Source organism: Alosa pseudoharengus, unplaced genomic scaffold (genome assembly GCF_046254945.1).
Source record: "Alosa pseudoharengus isolate Yale_2024_CS ecotype anadromous, Long Island Sound unplaced genomic scaffold, YU_APseudo_1.1 YU_APseudo_1.1_scf_10, whole genome shotgun sequence".
Taxonomy (NCBI): Eukaryota; Metazoa; Chordata; class Actinopteri; order Clupeiformes; family Clupeidae; genus Alosa; species Alosa pseudoharengus.
Genome location: NW_027468565.1, coordinates 12,371,217 through 12,393,861, shown reverse-complemented (window position 1 = coordinate 12,393,861; position 22,645 = coordinate 12,371,217). Strand labels below are relative to the sequence as shown.

General features: G+C 46.6%; 1 protein-coding gene across 1 annotated transcript in view; it reads right to left on the bottom strand.

The window, feature by feature from the left end:
• The window catches only part of kiaa1549la (KIAA1549-like a), a 33,732-nt gene that overhangs the window by 5,723 nt on the left and 5,364 nt on the right, over positions 1-22,645 (bottom strand). Inside the window, exons 2-16 of the mRNA XM_076300326.1 lie at positions 16,750-17,121; positions 15,498-16,214; positions 14,977-15,092; positions 14,045-14,267; positions 13,460-13,593; positions 13,067-13,235; positions 9,622-9,681; positions 8,890-9,041; positions 8,435-8,606; positions 7,420-7,580; positions 7,101-7,136; positions 4,829-5,019; positions 2,756-2,914; positions 1,695-1,836; positions 739-968 (exon numbers count right to left, since the gene is read on the bottom strand). Of these exons, the coding sequence (XP_076156441.1) occupies positions 739-968; positions 1,695-1,836; positions 2,756-2,914; positions 4,829-5,019; positions 7,101-7,136; positions 7,420-7,580; positions 8,435-8,606; positions 8,890-9,041; positions 9,622-9,681; positions 13,067-13,235; positions 13,460-13,593; positions 14,045-14,267; positions 14,977-15,092; positions 15,498-16,214; positions 16,750-17,121 (3,034 nt within the window). The remainder of the gene's footprint in view (positions 1-738; positions 969-1,694; positions 1,837-2,755; positions 2,915-4,828; positions 5,020-7,100; positions 7,137-7,419; positions 7,581-8,434; positions 8,607-8,889; positions 9,042-9,621; positions 9,682-13,066; positions 13,236-13,459; positions 13,594-14,044; positions 14,268-14,976; positions 15,093-15,497; positions 16,215-16,749; positions 17,122-22,645) is intronic.

Sequence of the window (22,645 nt, the reverse complement as noted above, 5' to 3'; positions counted from 1 at the left end):
AGATATCCGCATGCAGTAATATTATGAGCGACATATGTTCACGCAAACATCATGTGTTATTGACACTTTCAAAACCATCATTCTTGTCATTTTATGTCACCCCAGCTTTCACCTCACAACTTGAATTTTCCCTTGGGGGATCAATAAAGTATCTATCTATCTATCTATCTATCTATCTATCTATCTATCTATCTATCTATCTATCAACAGCTGCTACTGCACATTACATTGAACATTTCTTAGGAGAGTAAATATAGCACCACGGACACATCTTTTGTATAGAATAAATAGAGCTGGAGTGGGCTGGAGAGAATGGCCCACATTCAGCAGAGCTATTTTCAAATGAACACAAAATTGGCCTTCATCACCTTGTCAGAAGCACCATTTATAGCTCACTGAGGATTGGAAGATCCTCCAATGTTTTTGTTTCGCACACACACACACACACACACACACACACACACACACACACACACACACACACACACACACACAAACACCTACACAAACACACACACACTGTCTAGACTTAAGGGCTCTGCCTTTCTAGCTTTTCAGTTGTAGACTCTGACACGAAACACCACTGGGGACTATTATTTCTTGAATCAGTTTCAGGCCTTGACAGATAAAGCACAGCAGCCAATCTTCCTCCCTCCAAAGAAGGGAATCTGACAGTGCTTTGGCCGCCCGTCCTTCCCCCTTGGCACGCACCTCCGGCGGTATTTCATGTAGGTGGACGGGTTCCGTTCGTCTGCAGCGGGGCCCAGCGCGTCCTCCAGGTCCAGGGGCCCGTTGTCTCGTCTCAGCCGGTCCCGGTCTCTGTCGCGGTGGTTGTAGGCGTGGCCACTGCCCCCGCTGCTGCTGCTGGTGCTGACGCCGGCCTCGCTGTAGCCTTTCCGCTTGGCTTTGAGCCGCAGCTTGTTGCGGTAGTGCTCGATGTCCGACTTCTGCTTCAGGCCCATATTCGCCTGACGAACCGGAGCAGAAGGAGGCAATTAGGTGTCAGACTGGGCTGAAGTACAACAACATCTTTTTGTGTGTGGGTGGGAGAGTGTGATGGTAGTGCCTGTTTGTGTGTGTACGTGTGTGTGTGTGTGTGTGTGTGTGTACGTGTGTGTGTGTGTGTGTGTGTGTGTGTGTGTTTGTGTCAGTCTGTGTGTGTGTGCATATATGTGTGTGTGTGTGTGAGTGCATCTTGTGCCTAGGACCTGGGGATACTGGGCTACAGACAGAAGCAGCTGGCGCTTGACTATCAGAGAGGGAGCTTTGATGACAACAGCACACATCAAAGTGCTGCGCACAAAAAAGGAAAAAGGAAATGTAAAATAGATGTTTCCTAATCCCTTTCCCCTGGCTTTTCTATCCACCAGTGATCCTGCCTCCATTGCTTTCTTCTCCAAAAAATCTCTGCACGCACAAATACAGTCACCATACAGGAAAACTATGTTGCAGAGGCTGTTTTTATCTGTCTGTAACAGTGAGGTTTTCTTTCCTTTCTTGCAGAGTTTGTATCTCTGAGGCATCTGAGACAGGCAGAGTTGATACTGCTTGCTACTGCTGCTACTGTTTTGGCTTTCTGGTCAGGTATAAATAAACCAACTTTTTTTTTCTTCTCAGCTACTTCCTTTTTTGAATGCACTTTTCGATGAGGCCATCTTAGTCTCCATGGTGATAGAGGAGCACTTTAGACTCACCTCGCCGTTGAGCACGACTGAGTCTTGGCTGTGATTGGATGAGACCGGATAGGAGTAGGTGGGCGGGGCGGCCATGGGTTTGATGGAGATGAGTCGGAGTGAGCCGGTCAGGGAGTCGTAGTGCTCTGTGGACGAGAGAGCACTGTCCGTCAGAGAGAGAGAATATTCTCAGTCAAAGAGAGAAAGAAAGAGAGACAGAGAGAGAGAGAGGAGAGGGAGAGATGCAGAGAAAGAAAGGGAGAGAGAGATAGAGGGAGCCAGAGAAAGATAGAGAGGGGGAGAGAGAGGGAAAGAGTGTATCTGTATCCTCAAAGAAAGAGAGAGAGGGAGAGAGGGGGGGGGAGAGGTTGAGAGAGAGAGAGAGGGGGGGGGGTGAGTCCTCAGTGTGAAGACCCGCATTACAGCTCAGAGGGCCCAAAGAGTACCAGGCAAACTTTACTCCCTTAAAGACTCTCACACTGTACTGTCAAATCAATATTTAATTACAGTAATCCCTTCAGGTGAATAGAACTCTCAGATAGGCCTTAAATGATAAATGTAGCTTTGCAGCTTCCTCTGTCTGTGTGTGTGTGTGTGTGTGTGTGTCTATGAGTGTGTGTTTGTGTGGTAGTGTGTGTGCATGTGTGTATGTGTGTTTATTTGTGTGTACTGTATGATAAACGCACATACACACACGCTGATGGACTGCGTTGCTTGCTGAGAATTTTCGTTTCCTATTTTTACCAAAGCTCACAGCCAGGGCAGGCCAAGTGTTGCTTCAGGGCTGCAGGTGAGAACAAACGTCTCTCGCTTCACACCTGGCAACCTGCATCAACAAGAAACAAGAGACCCTTCTCCTGCTCTTACATCACCTGAGAGAGCAGACAGGCAGGTGTATTCTTCATGAAACCTGTCTCACCTGAGCTGAGGTGTGTGAGATATAGTGTGAGAATAGGAGATGGGTGTTTTCGCCTGAGTCAGTGCACTTGTGTTATGAAAGAGAACTCAGTGCATATACATTGAGAGCATGTTTATTCATTAATGGCTGGGCTGAGTTTGAAAGAGTGATGGCTAGTGTGCACTGCCACCGGGAAAGTTTGGTCAGCCTTTCCTCACCGGTCCTTGTGTGCGCGTCCACCTTGCTGCCCTTTGATGCTGCAGCTCTCCTTGCCGACGAGCTCCTGCCTGTGTTCAGCTTCCCCGACTCGTTGCTGGAGACAGAGCCGTCCTCGCTTGGCAACCTGCAGTGGGTAACCATGGCAACAGATACAGTGGTGAAAAAGCTTGTCTCTTCGTTCATTTTTTCCCCTTGCTTTTGGTTATCATGCAGATTGTTGGGGTTAATAGACGCCTGCAGAAATGCACCCCCCCCCCAACTGGCTAGCGGCATGGCACGGCGCGTGACACTAACACCTCCACAGGTGCAGCTGCCACCCCCCCCCCCCTCTCACACACACACCTAACAAGGTAGCCCCAAGCAAGGAGAGCAGATGCTAAAGTGGCACCACTGGCACTGTCCCAGGGACAAAGTGGCAGTGCCAATGCAAAACACCTCCCAGGTTTCAGCCCTCTGCTCCCCTTAAATAAGACCAGAAGATAGTCTGCCTACCACCACAGCATGCTAAAAAAAACTAGGCTACTGTTTTAAACAACAGCCTGATTTCAAATGCAGAAATACTCCTACGCTTTGAGACCACCCTCCACCCCACATCAGAGATTACCATTTGTTAATTGCCAGTATTGGTGGTGGTGGGCACACATGAACCCCTGCAACCCCCCCCCCCCTCCTCCTCCTCTTTAGCTCCTACTCCAGCTTTGGCTCTCCTATCTGAGGCATTGGCATGACTGTGGAGCCCCTGGGCTGTATCTTAAAGCCTAACCCGGGCAGACAGGAGGGCACAGCTCCACATCCTCTGTGAGGCCCGCGGGCGCCCTGAATCATACATGACTTGGACGCTGCTGGCAACCTCAGATACTCTCGCCACGCCAAGCCGCTTGCTTTGTTTTTCCCTCTTTGTGTGCGCGTGTGTTTGTTTGTGTGTGTGTGAGTGTGTGTGTGGGCACATGTGTTTGTGTGGTAGTGTTTATGTTTGCATGTCTGTGCTTGCGTTTATGAATGTGTATGTGCATGCACATATGCATTAGTGACTGTCTGCATGCGCATATTTGTGTTCCTTTCGTTGCTCATTTTTCACTGGCTGCTCTCAAAGCCATTTACCACTGTTGATCTTCTGAAACAATTACACTCCTTTGGTTTAATAGTTCTGCTCCTGAGCATGACACGGCAGCAAAGACGAGCGCTGGCATTGGCAGGCAGTGGCAGTAGCAGCAGTGGTGGCAGTATCAGCCGCGGTGCCTGCATTTGTATTCCTGGTGATCACAGCAGCGCTCCCCGAGTGAGCAGCGCGAGTGACTGTGAGCGAGACACGCTCCGACTCCAGCAGTGGCTGCTGCAATAACTTCAGGGATCACTGATCACCGCGGCAGACTGTCATCGGGCCAGCAACGTGCCCCGGCGATATCAATATGACATGAGGACGGGCCGAGGATGTGTCGCAGCGGAGCTTTGATTGACCTTGAGCTGCTGGGCGCTACCGGCACTTCTCTCTCTCTCTCTCTCTCTCTTTCTCTCTCTCTTCCGTTTTGGGTTGTTTCTGTCTCTGACTCTCCTTCCCTGATGCCAGGGACCACTGAGAGAGAGCCGGGCGCAGTTTATTGCTTGAAAAATTTCCCTCCGAGCGTGATTTGCATTTTAACGCATTTCGAATTCAAAGAGAAAGAGGAGGAAGAACTAGAAGAAAAAAAGACCTTGGGAGGTTTTATTTATGCTGCAGAGCGTGAAGGAAATAATTTAGTTACATGGCAATGAGGAAGCCTTCAAATCTGTGTGTGTGTGTGTGTGCATCTGAGTTATTGTTAATGAGCATGTGTGTGCGGATACACACTTTGGAGAAAAGAAATATATAAATAATGCTTCGGGTGCTGAATGTACTAAGCTTTTGAATGGTTTATCTCTAGATATGAGAGCGATCTGTGTAGGTGGGCAAATGTGCTGCTTTTTTTTTTCTTATTTTAATTCGAAGAACAGTGCAAGCTTCTCCGGCGGATAGCAACTGCTGCTGCTTTGGTATTCTGCGTGTGTTTGTGCTGCTCACCTCCTCTGCATCTCAGTGGACTGCGGTCTCTTGGAGGCCGTGCCGGCGTCCGGGTGCCCCGCCCTGTCCTGCGCAGCCAAGGGCGCGTCCCGCACGGGCAGGGACAGCACCAGCGTCTCCTTGGTGACGGACAGAGCCTCCTCGCCCGGTCGGCCCATGTGCTTCTTGGCGTAATCGAAGCCCTGCACTGGCTGCGATACACAGGCGGAGGAAGAGTCAGCCCAGGACACAGGGAGTGAGAGCAACTTGATGATGGCGTGGCGGGTGGGGGAGTGTGTGTGTGTGTGTGTGTGGGGGGGGTGCATTTCATATCCATCAGCAGCAGCCAGTCAAGGGTCTCTACACTGACTTATTCATGCCCCTCTGGTCTGTTCAAGCACTCCACATTTCACACGCTATATAGAGTATAGTTACACTCCACACTGAAACGTATATGAGGCACACATTCACATTTAGCACCAAAAGTGTTAAATAATGGATCAGGGCAGTTTATTTCCTGCTGTGTGTACACAGCATGCATCTTGATCATTGTTGCTCTTCTTTTTCTCATTCTATTTAGTGAATGCATGATAGATTATACTGAACAACAAGTAAATAGGGGAGGAGATGCACATTGCATGCTGGAGTGCTCGAACAGTCAAGCCCACTCAAGCGAAGCCTAGCTGTGTGCTGCGTAAAAAAAAAAAAAACAACAAAACGACACAATCGGCTGCAGGAATCAATACACGGTCACCACTCCTTCACCTCGGTGAGAGTAATGTTCTCCTATATTTAGCCCGAATGGAGTAACGGCCAGGCCAGGGACGCGACGGCCCGCTCCATTGTGCTCCATTAGCGGCTCTGGCCGGCAGAGCCGGGCGTGGCCTTGCCATCGCCTGACCTTGACTTCACCGAGAGAAAGAGAGCCGTGCTAGGTTCAGTGCTCCACCCAAGTCAGAACTCAGAGGAGACACTCGGTTACGTAACACCATTTAAAAATGTAGGCTATCACAAGCTGTACCTGGAGCTGTGAGGTCATTGTGGGCAGTTAATTTGAGCTCCAGGAAGGTCCATATTAGGTCCCAATTATTACCAGAATCTGACTTGAGTAATTGGAGGATGGTTGAGCAGAGTCTGCTGGGAGAAGGGCAAATGAAGTGGCCCTGACTGTATCTCCCCGAAGCACTACAGGATTTGAGGAATATAAATGTGTATTTCATCACAGCACAAATAGAACAAAAGGAGGTACCTGACAAGCAAACCAATTGACAAAGCAATCAATAAAGCACACACAAACACAGCTGACCTGACGGGACACATTGATTTGAAGCTTTTGTGGTCTTAATGTGAATGAGGTTTAGTAGGTATATGGAGTTCATTAGATCCACCCTCAATGCAGGTTAGTCTGTTGTATAACCTTTTTACATAACATTTTTATATTAACATTATATTTTACATATACCAATACTAACGATGCAGATGTGTAACAACAAGCTGATACTCTGCAAATACATAATCCAACCACTAATATTTACCTTACTTTAGGACATGTGCTGTATTCTACAATTCTGCTTTGCCTGAAATATAGCTGCTTAGTTGAAAGCTATTCAAGATAAAATGGTGGGCTAAAATACGGTGATAAGTGTGGTTGATCCATTATGTTAAAGAAGTAAAAGAAGGCCCTTGAAGGGATGACTGGGACGGAGATCAAAGGGGATCAAAATTATTATAATAACAACAGAGTTCACATTTCATATCAAATTAACACAATCCCACAACGTATGCTCACATACTTGTTCATGAATATTCACGAATGAATATTCATGCCGAGAACTTTGCATACCTAAAAGAGCACTTCGACGACAAGAGCAACCATAAATCTGAACCACAATGTCTTGCTGACTTTACAAGAATATCTGCCCTTGACTGGTCTTTCACAGTCATTTCTGAGAACATGCGTCAGCTCTGCAGCTATTGAAAGACCGAATCATCTAAAACAATCCTAATGTATCCCTGATACACTGACACAGATAGGTCCAAAAGCACAATGAGTAGAGCTCATGGCTCTGGGTTGTGAATTAAGAGCACGGTGTATCTAGCACCCTATTGATCGAGCTGCCCCCCCCCCTCCCCGCGCGTGCGCGTTCTCCTCCTCCTCCTCCCCCTCTTCATCCTTCCCCCCAACTGGCTGATTTCCCCCAGGCACAGTGAACAGACGACTGATGTCTAAACTTTACAGTAGCTCCATGCACTGCAGACACATGCACTGAGTCAGAGACACAGAGATCAATACCTGGTGGTGATAACTGCCCTCCCTCCGATATGATGTCTGAACGAGAAATAGGTAAAGAGCCATTTTTAGTTCACACACACACCCACACACACACACACACACACACACACACACACACACACACACACACACACACACACACACACACACACACACACACACACACACACACACACACACACACACACAGGAGACTGGATGGCTTGAATGTTATGCTGTGGCTTCCAATTAAAGGGCACCAATCTCACATAACTTTGTTAAAAATGATCATGCATGGATGTTCAGGAGAAGAGATGCCACAACAAATGAAGATGCACACCTTGGTACGTGGGTGGAAGCCCCGGAAGGCGCTGGTCTTGAAGACGGACCGGTTCCTGCGGCACACGAGGGCCACCGCCATGACGATAAGGACCATCACCAGGGAGACGGGCGTCAACACCGCCATGATCCACAGGTTGCTCGGCAGGCTTTTCACCACGGCTGTCGGAGGCAGACGACACGAGCGAACATTACAGCCCACACACACGCCACATGGAGCCACATCAAACAGACACTCATTTAGTGGATTATTGGAGATCTCCGCCAGCCCCATAATACTAAAGCGGCAAAGCTTTTAGGGCTCTGAGAGCTGTAATTCAGGTTCATGGTCACAAGCCATCTTGATCTGTCTGACTCTTTTGCTCTCTTTTCATATGCATCTTTCCTTCATTCTCTCTCTCTGTTTCTCTCTCCATCTCTTTCTCTCTCTCTCTCTGTCTATCTAACTTTCTTTCTCTCTCTCTCCATCTCTCTCTCTCCTCACTCTCTCTCCTCCTCTGCCTCACTGTCTCACTCCTTCACTTTGGATAGCTCATTATGGGCCAGAAGTCCAGCATTTGTGTTCACTTTATCTGAGGGATTAGGGCCTTGCTGCCTATGGTTAAGTCGACAAGGCCTGAGCTTTCTCTCCATGTTGGTCCAACCGCCGTAGAAGCCCCCCACTGAGGCTGTGTGTAAACCTGGGCGCTGTTTGCTCTACATTCTGGGGATGAGGCACGGAGAGTCCACACTCCCTACAGCTGTTTGTGAGTGAGGGAGTGAGGGAGCGAGGGAGGGAGGAGAAGAAGGGAGGGAGGGAATGGCTGAGCTCCTCTTGCACAGAGGCCGTTGACGACAGCGTGAGCCAGGCTGACAAATCAGGCTAAAGCAATAAAAGGGTGATTTGTGTGAGTGTGTGTGTGTGTGTGTGTGTGTGTGTGTGTGTGTGTGTGTGTGTGTGTGTGTGTGTGTGTGTGTGTATGTGCATGTGCATGTGTGTGTGTGTGTGTGCGTCTGATGGGCGGGGGGGTGCGTACGGTCTGCCTGCAGCTGGACGAAGTAGCCCAGGGTGAGCGCCATGGTCTGTGAGTCCACCGTGTTCAAGGTCTTGGCTGTAGAGGTGCCAGTGATTGGCACACCATCCAGCTGGACGTAGTAGGTCATCTCGGCGGGATTCTTTGGGCCAGGGAGCCGCCGTATGTTAACCATCTACAAAAAGGAATTTAATTAAAATTGTCCTTTAAACTGTTGTCAAAAAATGCAGGACATCTGTAACAAATTGTTTAGCTATTTTTAATTTGAACTAATTTAACTCATCCGTTTTTTCAGCACATTTACCCTGCTTACAAAAACTAAATACAGAGTAGGCTGACAGACTAATCCTCAGGCATTTGCTGTAGGCTATAGTATATTACGATTTTCCTTTCATAAAATGGAGAGTCCGTCTCTTTTCAACGTGTGATATATGGAAGGGCTTGTAACCTCACAGTACCTGGACAGTGTACCCTTCGACGGTGGCTGCTCTCCTGAAGCGCAGGCCGTGACGGCTGGCCACCAGGAAGAGCTCGGCCAGGCGCTGCTCCATTAAACTGGCAAAGCTCTGATAGCTCGCCTCCAGAGTGGAGCTGTCCACGTCCTGAATTACTGCAGAGGCAGGGCCGGGGGGCCGGGGAGGGAGGAAAGAGAGAGACAGAGAGAGAGAGAGAGAAAGAGAGAGAGAGAAAAAAAAGAGAGGGAGGGAGGGAGAGAGTTGCCAGAAAAACAAGGAGAGAAAAAAAAAATACAGAGGGAGAGTAAATGGAAAAAGTCGAAACCAAACTCTGATTATCTGTCTGTGATTTCCAAGCCCCCAGAAGCAGCCATTACGGGCGGCGATGACCTTGGCAGCAGCTTGTTCCTCCGTCTCTTCCCCTGACAGTGATATAGAGGGGCGAAGCGAGGAGCCTTGCAGCAGGCTCCAAAGAGAGGGAGAGAGAGAGACCACACTCTCTCGCACCCGCACTCTGATCTGATGTGATCTCTCAGAAGCAGATGTCAGGCTGCACTGAATAATGTATCAATACTTGAGGAAGGGGAGGAAGAAGAGAAGCTCTCAAAGAGTTTACAGCTTTCAAAAATATACTGGAACGGCCGAGGGGCCCATTCATTACATAACCCATTACCGAATCGCTGAAGCTGGCTATAAGCTGTTCTAACAAAGCATCGCAGTAGCTTGCTGTTTTACCTGTGATTACCCAGTATTCTCTCGTGGCCACGGAGGTGTTGAGGTTGTGGTATTCCAGGGCTGCAGACAAAGACAAATACAGAGAAAAAGGATGAACATGCTGGATTTTCCCCTCACAGGTCTTCCATCACCGCTAACTCAAATGGTTTTTACACCACTCACAAAATTGCAAGGCTGCCATTTGAATAAGATAAATGCCCAAAACAGACCAAACGAGGCAATAGACTCAAATGTGCGTGTATAAAGTGCGATGGAAGTGACTCGTGATTCAGTTGTGACAGCTGAGTTTGTCACTGAGGGAGCAGGCGTTAAGTGCTTCTGCTCACTGGTGCAGATATGGGACGGCCACTTGGGACTGTAAACAATCCATGTGCTCAACTATACGTCTAGAGAGCAGTCTGCAAGGCCATTAAAGGCGCAATAAAACCATCATGCAAGCCACACGGCGCAATACAAGTTTTAAAGAGTGGAACACCTTTGTTTTGCAATGCAAGCATCGCCTCATTTAATTGTTGTAGAATTATAGCACAAAAAGCTATCTTAAATACATTTTGCAATGGAATAGCACAATAGGGAGTAAAACAGCAGGATACACACCATATGTGGTAGATGAATATGCGTGGCATAATTGCTCTTTAATTTAGTCATTTTTAAATGTAAAAGTAATTAAAACCACATAACTTTCAGTGTCCCGCCGGCGGGACGGTTACCCCGCTCCCCCACATCCCCCCAACATTCTAAATCAATTGTATGCACCATATTGCTATGTAGCATAGTATTGTTATACACCATTTCAAAGCTTTGACTCTTGGGAATCCAAAAATGACAACTTTTTTCATGTACAATCTGTATAGTGCTTTACATTCTCAGATTAATCTTATTATGTCTCAATTAAATTTGATCCAAAATGCCCCCCTCCCCCCCTTCCGCTTTTGGGGCTACCCTGACTTCTGGCTGCAGTGTGGCTGCAGCACAATAAGTAGATGCAACATATTGGGTACTGAAATATTCACAAGAATCCATAGAAATTGAATCTTCATGTTGTGTTATCCAATATTAGTTGTACAGATGTATAGTCTATCTTATACACACTCATTGAACCAACAAAGTAAATGCAAAAATAGAGACATTTTTGTAATCATTCCATATTTAGTGTAGTCATTCCATATCAGAACCCCTGAAGTATAATCAAGCATGAAACCTCAAAGTGTTACCTTTCATTTGAGACCAGGATTATGCTTCTACACAAAGGGGTTCATGTGCAGTAGCCTAAGCATTTGATTGTCAGTATGCATTTTGGATAACAAAAAGTCCAATGGGGAGTATCCATAGGCATTTTACAAAACGCATGGGCATACCTTGGCAAATAATAGTCTAAAGCACTCATATTTTCATTCTATATTGATCTACTTTTGCACACAACTTCACAAGACCTGGGGGGTATTCCATCAACCTCGCTAAAGGCCAAACCTGGCTTATTTCGATAAGTCTCGCTAATTTTAGTGAGAATTCCGTTCCATTAATGAGGTTAACGTGAATCCCAGCTTGGTAACCATGGGGATTTATGCCACAGAACTAACCTGGGGGGTATTCCATCAACCTCGCTAAAGGCCAAACCTGGCTTATTTCGATAAGTCTCGCTAATTTTAGTGAGAATTCCGTTCCATTAATGAGGTTAACGTGAATCCCAGCTTGGTAACCATGGGAATTTATGCCACAGAACTAACCTGCTCCGTAGCAGGTTAACTTTCAAGCTAAATTAAGCTGTGTTGCAAAAAAAAAACAATCAGTCGGAAAACGAGTCCAAAAAGATGGTTCCGTCAACCTGTGCTCTCGTCACCTGTAGCATACTACTTCAAAAATAGAAGTAGGCCTATATTTAAATGTTTTTTTCCGACAGTGCACCAAGCATGGATTTACACATTTACTAGCTCCAAAGAATGTATGAAGATTATACGATTAAAAATGTTTTAACTTCACATGCGTGTGGTTCTAGGAATCGTTCTACTCTGCGTCATTTACGTTCGGTGGTGGTGCAATGTGCAGCGAGACGGCATAGGATAGGATTTACATTCTTGCGTGTTCGCAGGTTCGCTTCCCATACGAAGTATTAAGGCTACATTGTTTATCACCTTGATAATGGCATTTTTAGTTATAATCTTTGATGAAAGACATATGTCTACTGCTGATAAAGGGTCATGCATATTTGGTAGGCTGTTCAGTGACAGCTTTGCCAGCGGGCTATAGCCTATTATATCTGATGCAAGCCAAAGGATAATTATTCTGTAGCCTAGGCAGCTAATAATTAAAACTGCTTCATGTGTCGACGATTGTTCATGAATGTCAAATCAACTGTGTGCTACACAGATTAAATATTAGGCATAAATTTAATTGAAAGCCATTGCATTTCAGATAATTTTATTTCAAAACACTTTGGGACTTATGGGAGACAATAGCCTATTATGTTGATACTAATTTATTTTATGACCACCTACACCTAGACAATAATTTGGAGTGAATGAACTCTTTTAATCTAAGAACGTAAGCTAGGCTATAGATAGTTTTGAATATCTATATGCATATCATAAGTTGTTTTTGAGTTTATACTATTTATTCATGCACTCGTTTTGTTCAAGCATAGACTGTAGACCTATGTGTTGAAGAGTGAAGCCAATCAAACTTGCAATTGATTTCAAAACCACTAAGATTGTTGTTTTAAATGTATGCTTTCATTATTCTCCCATTTCTGTAGGCAATCTATTTTTTTCTCTCGATGTTAAATTTGATGACTTTCGATGAAAATCCTGTAGATGGCGCTTGCCAGATCGAACAGAAATCGTCTAGTATTGTCTTAATTTTACGACAGATATCCTCTTTTCGTCAATCTACTGTTTTGGTGTACTGTTCTACCTCGTGCACGAGCAGAGATGAAGCTGACTTTAACCTCGCTTGAATAAATGAGACCAAGATGCCGCTAACTTGAGTTAATGGAACGGCTTTAGCCCCAAGTGAAAGTCTACGCTAGTTCCAGCCAGGCTATTTCTGTTAAGCGCCGCCTTCATTAGCGAGGTTGATGGAATATCCCCCTGGTGCTAGGGCTCAGTTGTGTTTCTAAGGGATATCAAGAGACCTAGAGGGCTGAAATGTGGTCAGTTCAGAGATGCTTGTAATCCGTCAGAAAGAAAAAACTATATTCTAGCCTCTGTAACTCTTTGTGATACATCACACATTTATTTCAGCATTTCATTCTCAGCTTTCTATAGAGGTCCAACATTTGATGGTAGGCCCCAGAAGAGGTGGGAACAATGCCCTTGTAAATAGGCACAGTGCAATTTCAGGCAAAAATTTGAAATTCTTTTTGATAGTTAAGAAGTTAAACACACTGATTACACATTCCTATGCTGAAAACAGACATCACTTCCTCCTAGAGATGTGTGATACTCACGTTCAGCGATGATAAGTGGTGGATACAACAGGAAGTAGCCCACCACCTCTGCGGTCAGCTGGTTGAGGAGACCACTGGAGACGGTGCCGTTGAGGATGGAGCTCCCATTCCGGACGACATAGATGAGGTACACCGAGGGTGACCCCTCTGCCTGGTACGCCCCCTGGATCTAGAAGAGCAGAGGAGAAGACACTCTGAAGATATGAAATATGGAGATATCATGCATTACTATGCATTACTAATGGAGAGATTAATTACTAATTAGCTATTACTTATTAAATCATTCTAGGCCTTTTCAACTTTGCATTATTAATCGTGATGTTATGGCTGGACCTCTGTATTTAGATAGCGAGTCTATCTCTGATCCACGATAACCGTGGCGGCATTTCATACCTCCACCGTGAGGGAGCCATAGGTGTTCTCTCCTTTGTCCTGCGCCTCGGCGAGAGCGTTCTCCAAACGTTGCTCCATCATTTGCGTGAAGCTGCAGGACCTAATTTTGTCTGTCGGGCTGACAAACCTCAGGACTGAACAGGGAAAGAGTCATTTGTTTACATTTGTAAGTATAAGCATAAGTATACTCTTCTGAGGTAAAACAGCTTGTATAAGTATATATATATACAGTATACTCTTTTGATCCCGTGAGGGAAATTTGGTCTCTGTATTTATCCCAATCCGTGAATTAGTGAAACAAACTCAGCACACAGTGAACACACAGTGAGGTGAAGCACACACTAATCCCAGTGAGCTGCCTGCTACAACAGCGGCGCTCAGGGAGCAGTGAGGGGTTAGGTGCCTTGCTCAAGGGCACTTCAGCCGTGCCTACTGGTTGGGGTTCGAACTGGCAACCCTCCGGCTACAAGTCCAAATCGCTAACCAGTAGGCCACGGCTGCCCTGTTGTTGTTGTACTTATACTGCACATATCCTACATGAGTAAGCATAAGGCAAAGTCAAAATTCCCATGATGCACGGCTCACCGGTTCTCAGCTGCAGGTGTACTCCTGGGCTGTCGAGCCAGGGGTCGACAGGAAGGAGCATGGCCTCCACCACAGGGACATGCTGCCGTATGTCCGTGAGCAGCTTGTCGAAGCCATATGCGTTCAGGGCATCCACCACCACTGATGCTATGTACACAGTCTTGTCACTCGCCACATAGTAGCCCAGAGTCACGTTGGAAGGGTTGCACACCTCCTTCTCAATCTGCATAGAGACAGAAAAATGAATAATTAAAAAATAAACACACAGCTGGTAGATGGAGAACAGGTGTTAGGTTTGGAAAGAGAACTGTCTGCAAAATAAAAATAAATAAATAAAAGTAAAAGTTGCTTTTTATGATTTCACCTGGCAAATATGCAGATCTGACATATCTACTGAACCAGTGAACGCTGAGCAAAAAATAATTTTACCCCCTTGACCACTCAAAGAACAAACAAAAAAGGTTTATTTGCTCCGGTCCCTCTAACTATGCAGCTAGTTGTTTACACAGACCCCCGCTGGCCACCACGGGCTCTGTAATAATATATGTGCTCATGCTGAGATGGACAGCGATGGGGGAGATGGAGAAGAGAAAGCAAGACACGGAGCTAAACACTGACAGATAGACGGAGAGAGAGAGAGAGAGAGACAGAAACAGAGAGAGAAAGAGAGAAAAAAACCAACAGACTGGTACAACTGTGGCACTGAGTCACTTGAGTGGTGGGTTGCTGTTAGACCAGCCCCTTAAAACACACAGACTCATCTTAAAAATGACACATGGTCAAAATGAAGGAGTCATAGTGGACTTCGACCTCACAGACTGCGAATCCCATGCTATTATTATTTTTATTGTTCCACAGACAACCCAGTTTAAAAATGTATTCCTCCCACCAACACACCTCAACACACGCAATCTGGTATAAGGCATGCCAACCTGCACTCGTATGTTGCTGTCATTGAGGGCCTTCTGTAGTGCCTGGGAGAGGCCTTTCAGCAGGTTCAGTTTCATGGGGTGCTCCAGCCTGTTCCGCGTCATCTGAATGGACAAAACTGAAGGGGTGGAGAAAGAGAAGGCAGTCAATTACATCAGAGTCTATTAAGATCTAGGTACAGAGTGCTAAATTATGTATACAATTAATGCTGCAACTAACTAACTCATTTTCATAATTGATTAATCTAACAGTATTTTTTCTGGAGTACTGGATTAGCTGTTTGGTCGACAAATGTTAGCTAATGGTGAAAAAAATGTTGATAAGTGTCTCCAAAAGCCCAAGATGACATCCTTAAATACCTTCTGTACCTCAATGTATCTACATGTTACATTTATCAAAGGAAGGAGACATGCTACACTGCTCCATCATGACCACAGGTATACAAACCCATTGAGGCAACTGTGGAAAAATACCATTGCTACTAGATGTTGATAAGAGTGGAGGAAAGGCTTGCTTTTTCTACCTGTTTTAACTAACATCCGTTCAGTGATGTTGCAAGGTAGAGGTGCATTGTCAGAGGTGAAGGTGGTGCCATCAGAGGTAGGTCCTGGGATGTTTTTCACAGTCCCGCTCGTTGTTGTGGTTGGAGCACTGGTAGTGGTCGTAGTTGTTGTCGTCAACAGGGTGGTCGGAGGTGGAGCTGTTGTTGTTGTTGTTGTTGTTGGTGGTGGTGGTGGTGCTGTTGTTGTTGTTGTTGTTGTTGTGGTCGTGGTTGTTGTTGTTGTTGGTGGTAGTGTCGTTGGTGGCTTGGTCGTGATGGGATCAGTTGCCACGGCGGTGGTTTTAGCAGAGGTAGACACCTGCTCTGTGGTCGTGGAAGGCAGGACCGTCATCGTCCTTGTCATGGCGTCCTCCGTTGCCTTCTCAACTTCTTTCAATGGCGTGGCATCGCTTGAGGGCGTCACAGTCGTTGTGGCGACAGTCAGGGGTGTCACGGTCGTTGTGGTGACGGTCGTGAGCTGGAGACTATCAGTGGTCACAGTGTCCGGGCCGCTTGGAGACGCGGTCGTGGGCGAGGTTGTGTTCGCCCCTGCAGCAGGAGAGGTGCTATTCCACAGGCCCGGGGAGAGGGAACTCACCGCGCTGACCAGCGGGGACGTGTCCGTCTCCTCCAGGTCCAGGAGGGAGGCCAGTGAGGAGGTAGGCAGGTCAGGATTTCGTGGGTAATCAAGTACCTCCTCTGCAAATGATGACCGAAATGATGACAGAAATATGAAATATTACAAAGAGGGTGGGACGCACATCCAAAAAAGTAATCCACAGGTGCTAGACAATTGTATCAGATATAAGAGAAAGGTTGGTCTGCACAATCTGTACAATCATCAGTAACAGATGCCAACACATCATATTAAAAGAATGGGACTATTTGATATAGTCTGGCATTAGATGTAGTATCAGTAGCCTACTTAGAATCCTCACAGCCACTATAATCATGAGTTTACATATTCCACATGATAACTGATCCCTATTTAAAGCACTATTTAGTCTATTGACATACATTTGTACATTGAAGACTTAGCTGTCCTTGCCATCGTTTAGCCTACTCAATAGCCATCACTCATTAATATAGCCTAGGCCTACTCATTACTCATCCTTATTTACTAATGAATGGAATGATCGATACCATTTTCATGACAGCACCAGTAGGGAAGTGTGGTGAAGTGTTGAACGCAAAGTGAAAGTGAAGTGTTCAAAGTCCTAAGTTCCTGCTTTACCTGAACTGGTGACAGCAATGTTATTTCCCTTGGGGGCCATGGACGGAGGGTCTGTGTTTTTGGCGGGCTCTTCTGCGGGTTTCTGATTGGTCGGTTGGCCACTGTTGCCGAGCGAGGTGGGGAGCGACTGCACTAATGCTCGAGGCTCTGTGTCAGTCACGGCCGCCAGAGTGAGCACGGGCGATAAGTAGACGGCCTCCTGTCGGACGCTCCCGACAGACCTGGCCACGTCATCCTCACCTGCCACTGATGGAGACACCTCCGCCGTCGCTGAAGACACATCCACCGAAGCCAAGGTGGCCGACACGTGGGAGGCACCGGACGGTTCTCGCTGCAGAGCCGACTGGCCCAAGGACTCGTAGCGTCCCGTGTCTGACAAACGACAAAAGAGCCGAGCATTAGCATTTAGCACATAATCATCAAGGAGGTCAAACCACCAGGGACTTATTAAAAATTCATTTCAGATTTGAAGCTCCCAGTGTCCTTCATGGAGCTACTAGCATGAATCACTAGAGACCATCTTCCCTATCAGGGCTGGCTTGGGCTGCTTTAAATATGACCATTAAAATCCACACAAAGCTCCTGAGTCATCATCTAAAGGGAAGAATACACAGATAGGGGAAATATTCATAAGTAGATAATTTCATATTTAGGTCAAGCGCACCAAATTATTTCTGTTAAGCACCACGTTAATGCTCTTGAAGTAGCTCTTATCCCCAACTGAAATACCCTGAAAATATATACGCTACTTCACTGAGATAACAATCGACAGCGCAATCGCACGGTAGATCTCTTCTCTTCTCCAGTGCAATTGTGAGTCAGACACTGAGGGGGCAGATATGGCTGATGTCTTTTATGTTGACCATGCGTTGGCAAGCCTCCAAAGACAATTTGTACTGTCCTTCTAACACAGATTTCAAATGCAGACATTAGTGTGGGTGGCAGTTCTGCCATTCCAAGTCCAACCAGTGACCTCATCAGAGAAAACTGTCTCCCTCACCACCAGTTGCATAAGACAGGTTCAGTGCAACCGATTAATCATCATTTACTTTGTCATCGAAAGTTGAGACTACCTGCAGTCACCGCTCCCTCGCCAACCCCTTCAAAAATAGAAGTTAAGCAGATTAAATTATTCAAAGCCTTCCCTCTCTCTCTCTCTCTCTCTGTGTTTGTGTGTGTGTGTGTGTGTGTGCGCGTAACAATAATAAGCTTGCAGGGATCCATTTTTTTAAAGCAAGTGAATGTGGTGCTTAGCAGGGCAGAATCTGCTCTGCTGTGCGGGCGTGTGACAGTGATGGTGAAGCCAACTCGAGCTCCTGACAACAGGCCCTCCTGAAAGCCTATGCTCCAGCAGATAGCCACCTGCTCTGATGGCTCGAGCATATGGGCCACACTTTGGAAGCTGACAGGGAAAAGAGAAGGGGGTGGGGTGGTGGGAGTTGGGGGTGGGAAAGGAGCATCTATGGGGGTGTTGAGGCAACCTGGTAGTAATATGGAGATCGTACATATTCTCTTAATTACTGTGAGGGAGGATGAGACGCCGGTCACATGTTGCTTCTGTGCAGGGTGGCAATAAGCACAGCCATCCTTGGTGCGCCTGGTATGTTCACTATGTGGGGGAACACAGAGGAAAGCTCTCGAAACCCCCACGATGGGGTCAGCACTAGTCCTCATCTGAGAAGTGTTATGAGTGAACAACCAGGCAACAGCAAAAAGCACATGGTAAGCCCGATCCATCACTTGTCTCATAAGTGCCCCGCATGTCTTTCAGCGTTGCGGCAATCTGTCAGAGTGAGCCGCTGATGCAAAAGCATGGAGCTCCTCCATCTTGAAGACAGGTGGTGAGGGGGACAGTCGGGGAACAGGCCAATTGAAATGGAATCCGCGAGGGTCTATGGGGGGCTTTGCACGGCATTACACCATCCCAACAGGATGGTCCTGTTTCCTGAGTCTATTTCTAGGTCCCATCTGTCTAGATGCATCTCGGAGTACCTCACAATTACATCTGTTGAAAACAAAACACACAGGCTCTGCATTACTTAAGCTTTTCGCCAAAAGGCCACAGCCCATCATTTTCTTTCTCTCGTACTGACATCTGGCGACAACACTGTTTGAGCATTTGGACAGCAACATATTTTTACATTCATACACCTCCCTCCATTTTTTTGGAAGAGCAGTGTAGAGTGTCAAGGATTTCAAACATCATAACAAACAACAACTTCAAGAAGCTTAAACATGGTGACACAAGGCAGGACAGGGTCCAGGAGCCCTCGGCATTCCAGACCTGGAAGAAATATAATATGTTTTATACTTAATTACTTCTCTGAAATAACACAAGGACCTGTATATACTGTGCACTGCTTCACGGTGACTTGCGTGTATAGAAATGTCTTTGATGTGATATTCAACTCTGACTTTCTCAATCATAATGCCACATCTTCAGGCAAATGCGAAACAAAAGCAATTATTCTAACAAGATGAGTGTGCTAAATCTATGTTAACAATGTCTGACACAGATAGCTGGAGAAAAAAGCACATTGACTGGATTAATCGGATGTTTGTCCTCTTCTACGCTTCAGTAGCTCAGAGCCTGATTGTTCAACCATTAACATCCAGATGGTCAAATGTCCACGTGGCCCAAGCAAAAAGAGCCATGGCACTCTCCCGGCCTGAAAGCTAAGCTAGCCATCACCTCAGCCACCCTGTAAACCACATGACAAACTTGCTACTATGTCCAAATGGCATCATTTGTGAAAGCAGAATCAACATACAACGCATTAAAGGACAATTCTGGCGATTTTTCACATAGATCTCATAGATCGTTTTCATTTTCTTTCGTACCGACAGTACTCGGTGACTTTGAGAAACAGAGATCTATATGAAAAATCTCTGGATTTCTCCTTTAACCAATGGACTGCCAAGGGTGCAAACTAGCCTGGATACCAGACTCTCTGACTTCGCCTAGATCCATTGGCAAACGTTTATTTCCTGGTTGGTGGATGTTTGAAATCATTGGAGTTCAATCACTAACATTTGGTAATGACGTATGTTACCCACGGGGGACACAACTATAACGATAGGCTTGCAACTTATTGCAACTTAAACGTAATTGCTCTCAGGAACGCCGTCTATTCACTGGTTGGTTCGGACACAACTTGCCAAAGTAAACGAAGTGAACGAGAGCTATTCCAGACGGAATACTGTAGGGAAAAGAAATCGAGCGGAAGTACGTAGGCAGGCAGAGGCCAGGCTAGGTGCAAACAGCAAATAAAAAATTTTAGATGGCCAAACATACTCTGCATTGATAGAACAGTCAATTGACCACAGTTGATAAACTAGGGATGAGAAACTGACACCACAAAATTGCATAATGAGGGCCTGCTTAACCTGACCTAGCATTCTCACTAGGCCAACTGTGGGAGGAAGAGGAAGAAGAAGCCTCTCCAACCCCAGGCCATGTTGGAGCGCTGCTTGAAGATGCAACCCACCAGCTCAGCCATTTCATATTCATCTGCAACGAGTACAGAAATTGGCACAACTGTGTAACAAGATTAGCTTGGCAGCCCAATATACCCTACATCCCAAACACACACTGCTTGAGGATTGTAAGGAGAAAGCTGAACAGTGAGACAAACTAAACTGAATGAGTGTGTGTGTGTGTGTGTGTGTTTGTGTGTGTGTGTGTGTGTGTGTGTGTGTGTGTGTGTGTGTGTGTGTGTGTGTGAAAAAGAGTCTGCACAATTTCTGCTGCAAACTGTAAACAACAGATGAAAAGCTGAATTAAGTCTACACCTACTCCTAATTAGGGTAAAAATCTGTTAAAAATAATAATTAAAAAACAACTTCATCTCTGACCATTATCACACTTTCGTATGCCAAGAGAACATTGCCTCTCTTTCTGTCTCTCTCCACTGGCACATACACACTCGTCCTCTGTTGACCGTTGAAAATGAGAATGAACCAGAGTGAGCGAACGGTCGAGAGAGACAGATAGATGGCACAAGTTACGATGGCAGCAATCCTGGCAGATTTGAGCTTTGAGCTGTATTAAACTTTATCCTGCTTGTTGATGTCTATCTGCCCCCAGCCTCCACACCCCCCCCTTTCCCCTCCTATTTCAATCCCCCCCCCCCAACCCTCCCTGCCTGCCTCCATAACTGTGGGAATGTGGAACTTAGCTGAACCTGCTGAGCTGCTGGACAGAGTGGCGGCACGTGCCTGCAGAAAACACGCCGCCAATGCCACCCTCAGGGGAGCCAGACACAGGGGGCGGGGGATTTGAGAAGGGAGGGTGGAGGGGGGGGTGTAGAGAGGAGCAGCAGGAGCGCTATGCTGCAACATTAAAATCTGCATTCCCTGCTCGTTCTCTCGGTTGGGGGACATGCTGGCACGCACACTTCCACAAGAGAAATAACCTGGAAAAAGCATGCTTTGTTTCCCCAGAACAGGTACGCGTTCGCACAGAGAACATGGTGTTGAACACACACAGAAAGAGAGGGAGAGAGAGAGATTAGTCTGAGGATGTTTTGTGTGTGTGTACAGTATGTGTGTGTGTGTGTGTGTGTGTGTGTGTGTGTGTGTGTGTGTGTGTGTGTGTGTGTGTGTGTGTGTGTGTGTGTGTGTGTGTGTGTGTGAATGTGTTTGTGTCAGTTTGCGTGCATGCATATTTGTGTGTGTGTGTGTGTGTGTGTGTGTGTGTGTGTGTAAGCACTGCAAAAGGAGGTGAGTGTGGACGGGGAAAACAGCCTGAATCAACTCGCGGTTACTGTCACTGAGGCAGAAACACCACACAGCACATCTGTGTAAGCAACGGCTGAGCCCTCTCTGATTGGATAGAGCCATCATGTGACCTCCTTCCAGGCTCGGGGTAGGTCATCCAGCCCCAGTCACGTCTGGGAAACAGAGGAAGGGGTGGGGGGGCACTAACACAGGAAAACACTAACTCAGAATATGACAGTGTGTGATGTATCACACAGCAGCTATGGGTGAGAGCAGTCAAGGAACGAAGGACATGCTAATAGATGCAGGGTGATGTAGCTAATGTCCGTGCCATATGGCCACAGAGCAGGGAACAGCATGGAGGAATTAGAGGAGTGCAGCTCGCACCACATCTATTCTAGTTAAGGGTGCTAGTCTGTCTGTGGCATTATTTATTTCATGATTGAGCTTTATTTATTTATTTGACGGGGTGGGGTGGTGGGGGGTAAAGTGGTGCTGGTGATGGTGATGTTGGTAGTAGGGTTGCCTGTCACATGCAGGTTGCCCAGCACGAGCGAGCACAGGGGCCAGAGGCAGAGCCAAAAACAGCAAGCTGTTACATCAGCTTCTGGCCGTTACGTGCGAGGAGCACAAACGGAGCGCAATCGGTCCTGCAGAAACCTGCAATCGTACAGACCCTGAATGCTGAGGGGAGGACATGTTTGTTGTGTTGCTGTACACACACACACACACACACACACAAACACACACACATTATACTGTACTTCCATCAAGTCTCATTGTGTTACTATCATTTGTATGGGCGCCGACTGAGGCATGGAGTATTTTTTTCTGTTCTTCTGTCTTTTTGTTCTTTTTTTTAGGCCATGCTTTCTAAGCTCCTACACAAATGCCCGTCTGAGATTTGCCTGCGCGAGCTTTGAGGAGCTGGGAGTGTGGTGGTGGGCTGCACCAGAGGAACACCTTTGATGCATTTGACTCTGGCTCTCAGGGGCATGGTGGGCGATCACAACCCCATTAAAACTGGATGACTCTCTCTATCTCTCCAGCAATACATGCACTCTCTCTCTCTCTCCTACCCCTCTCATCTCAGACACACTCTTTCTTCTTTTCTCGTTCTTTCTCTCACTCCATTCTATCCATCTCCCACACTGCCCACTTTTCGAGCCTCTGCGTC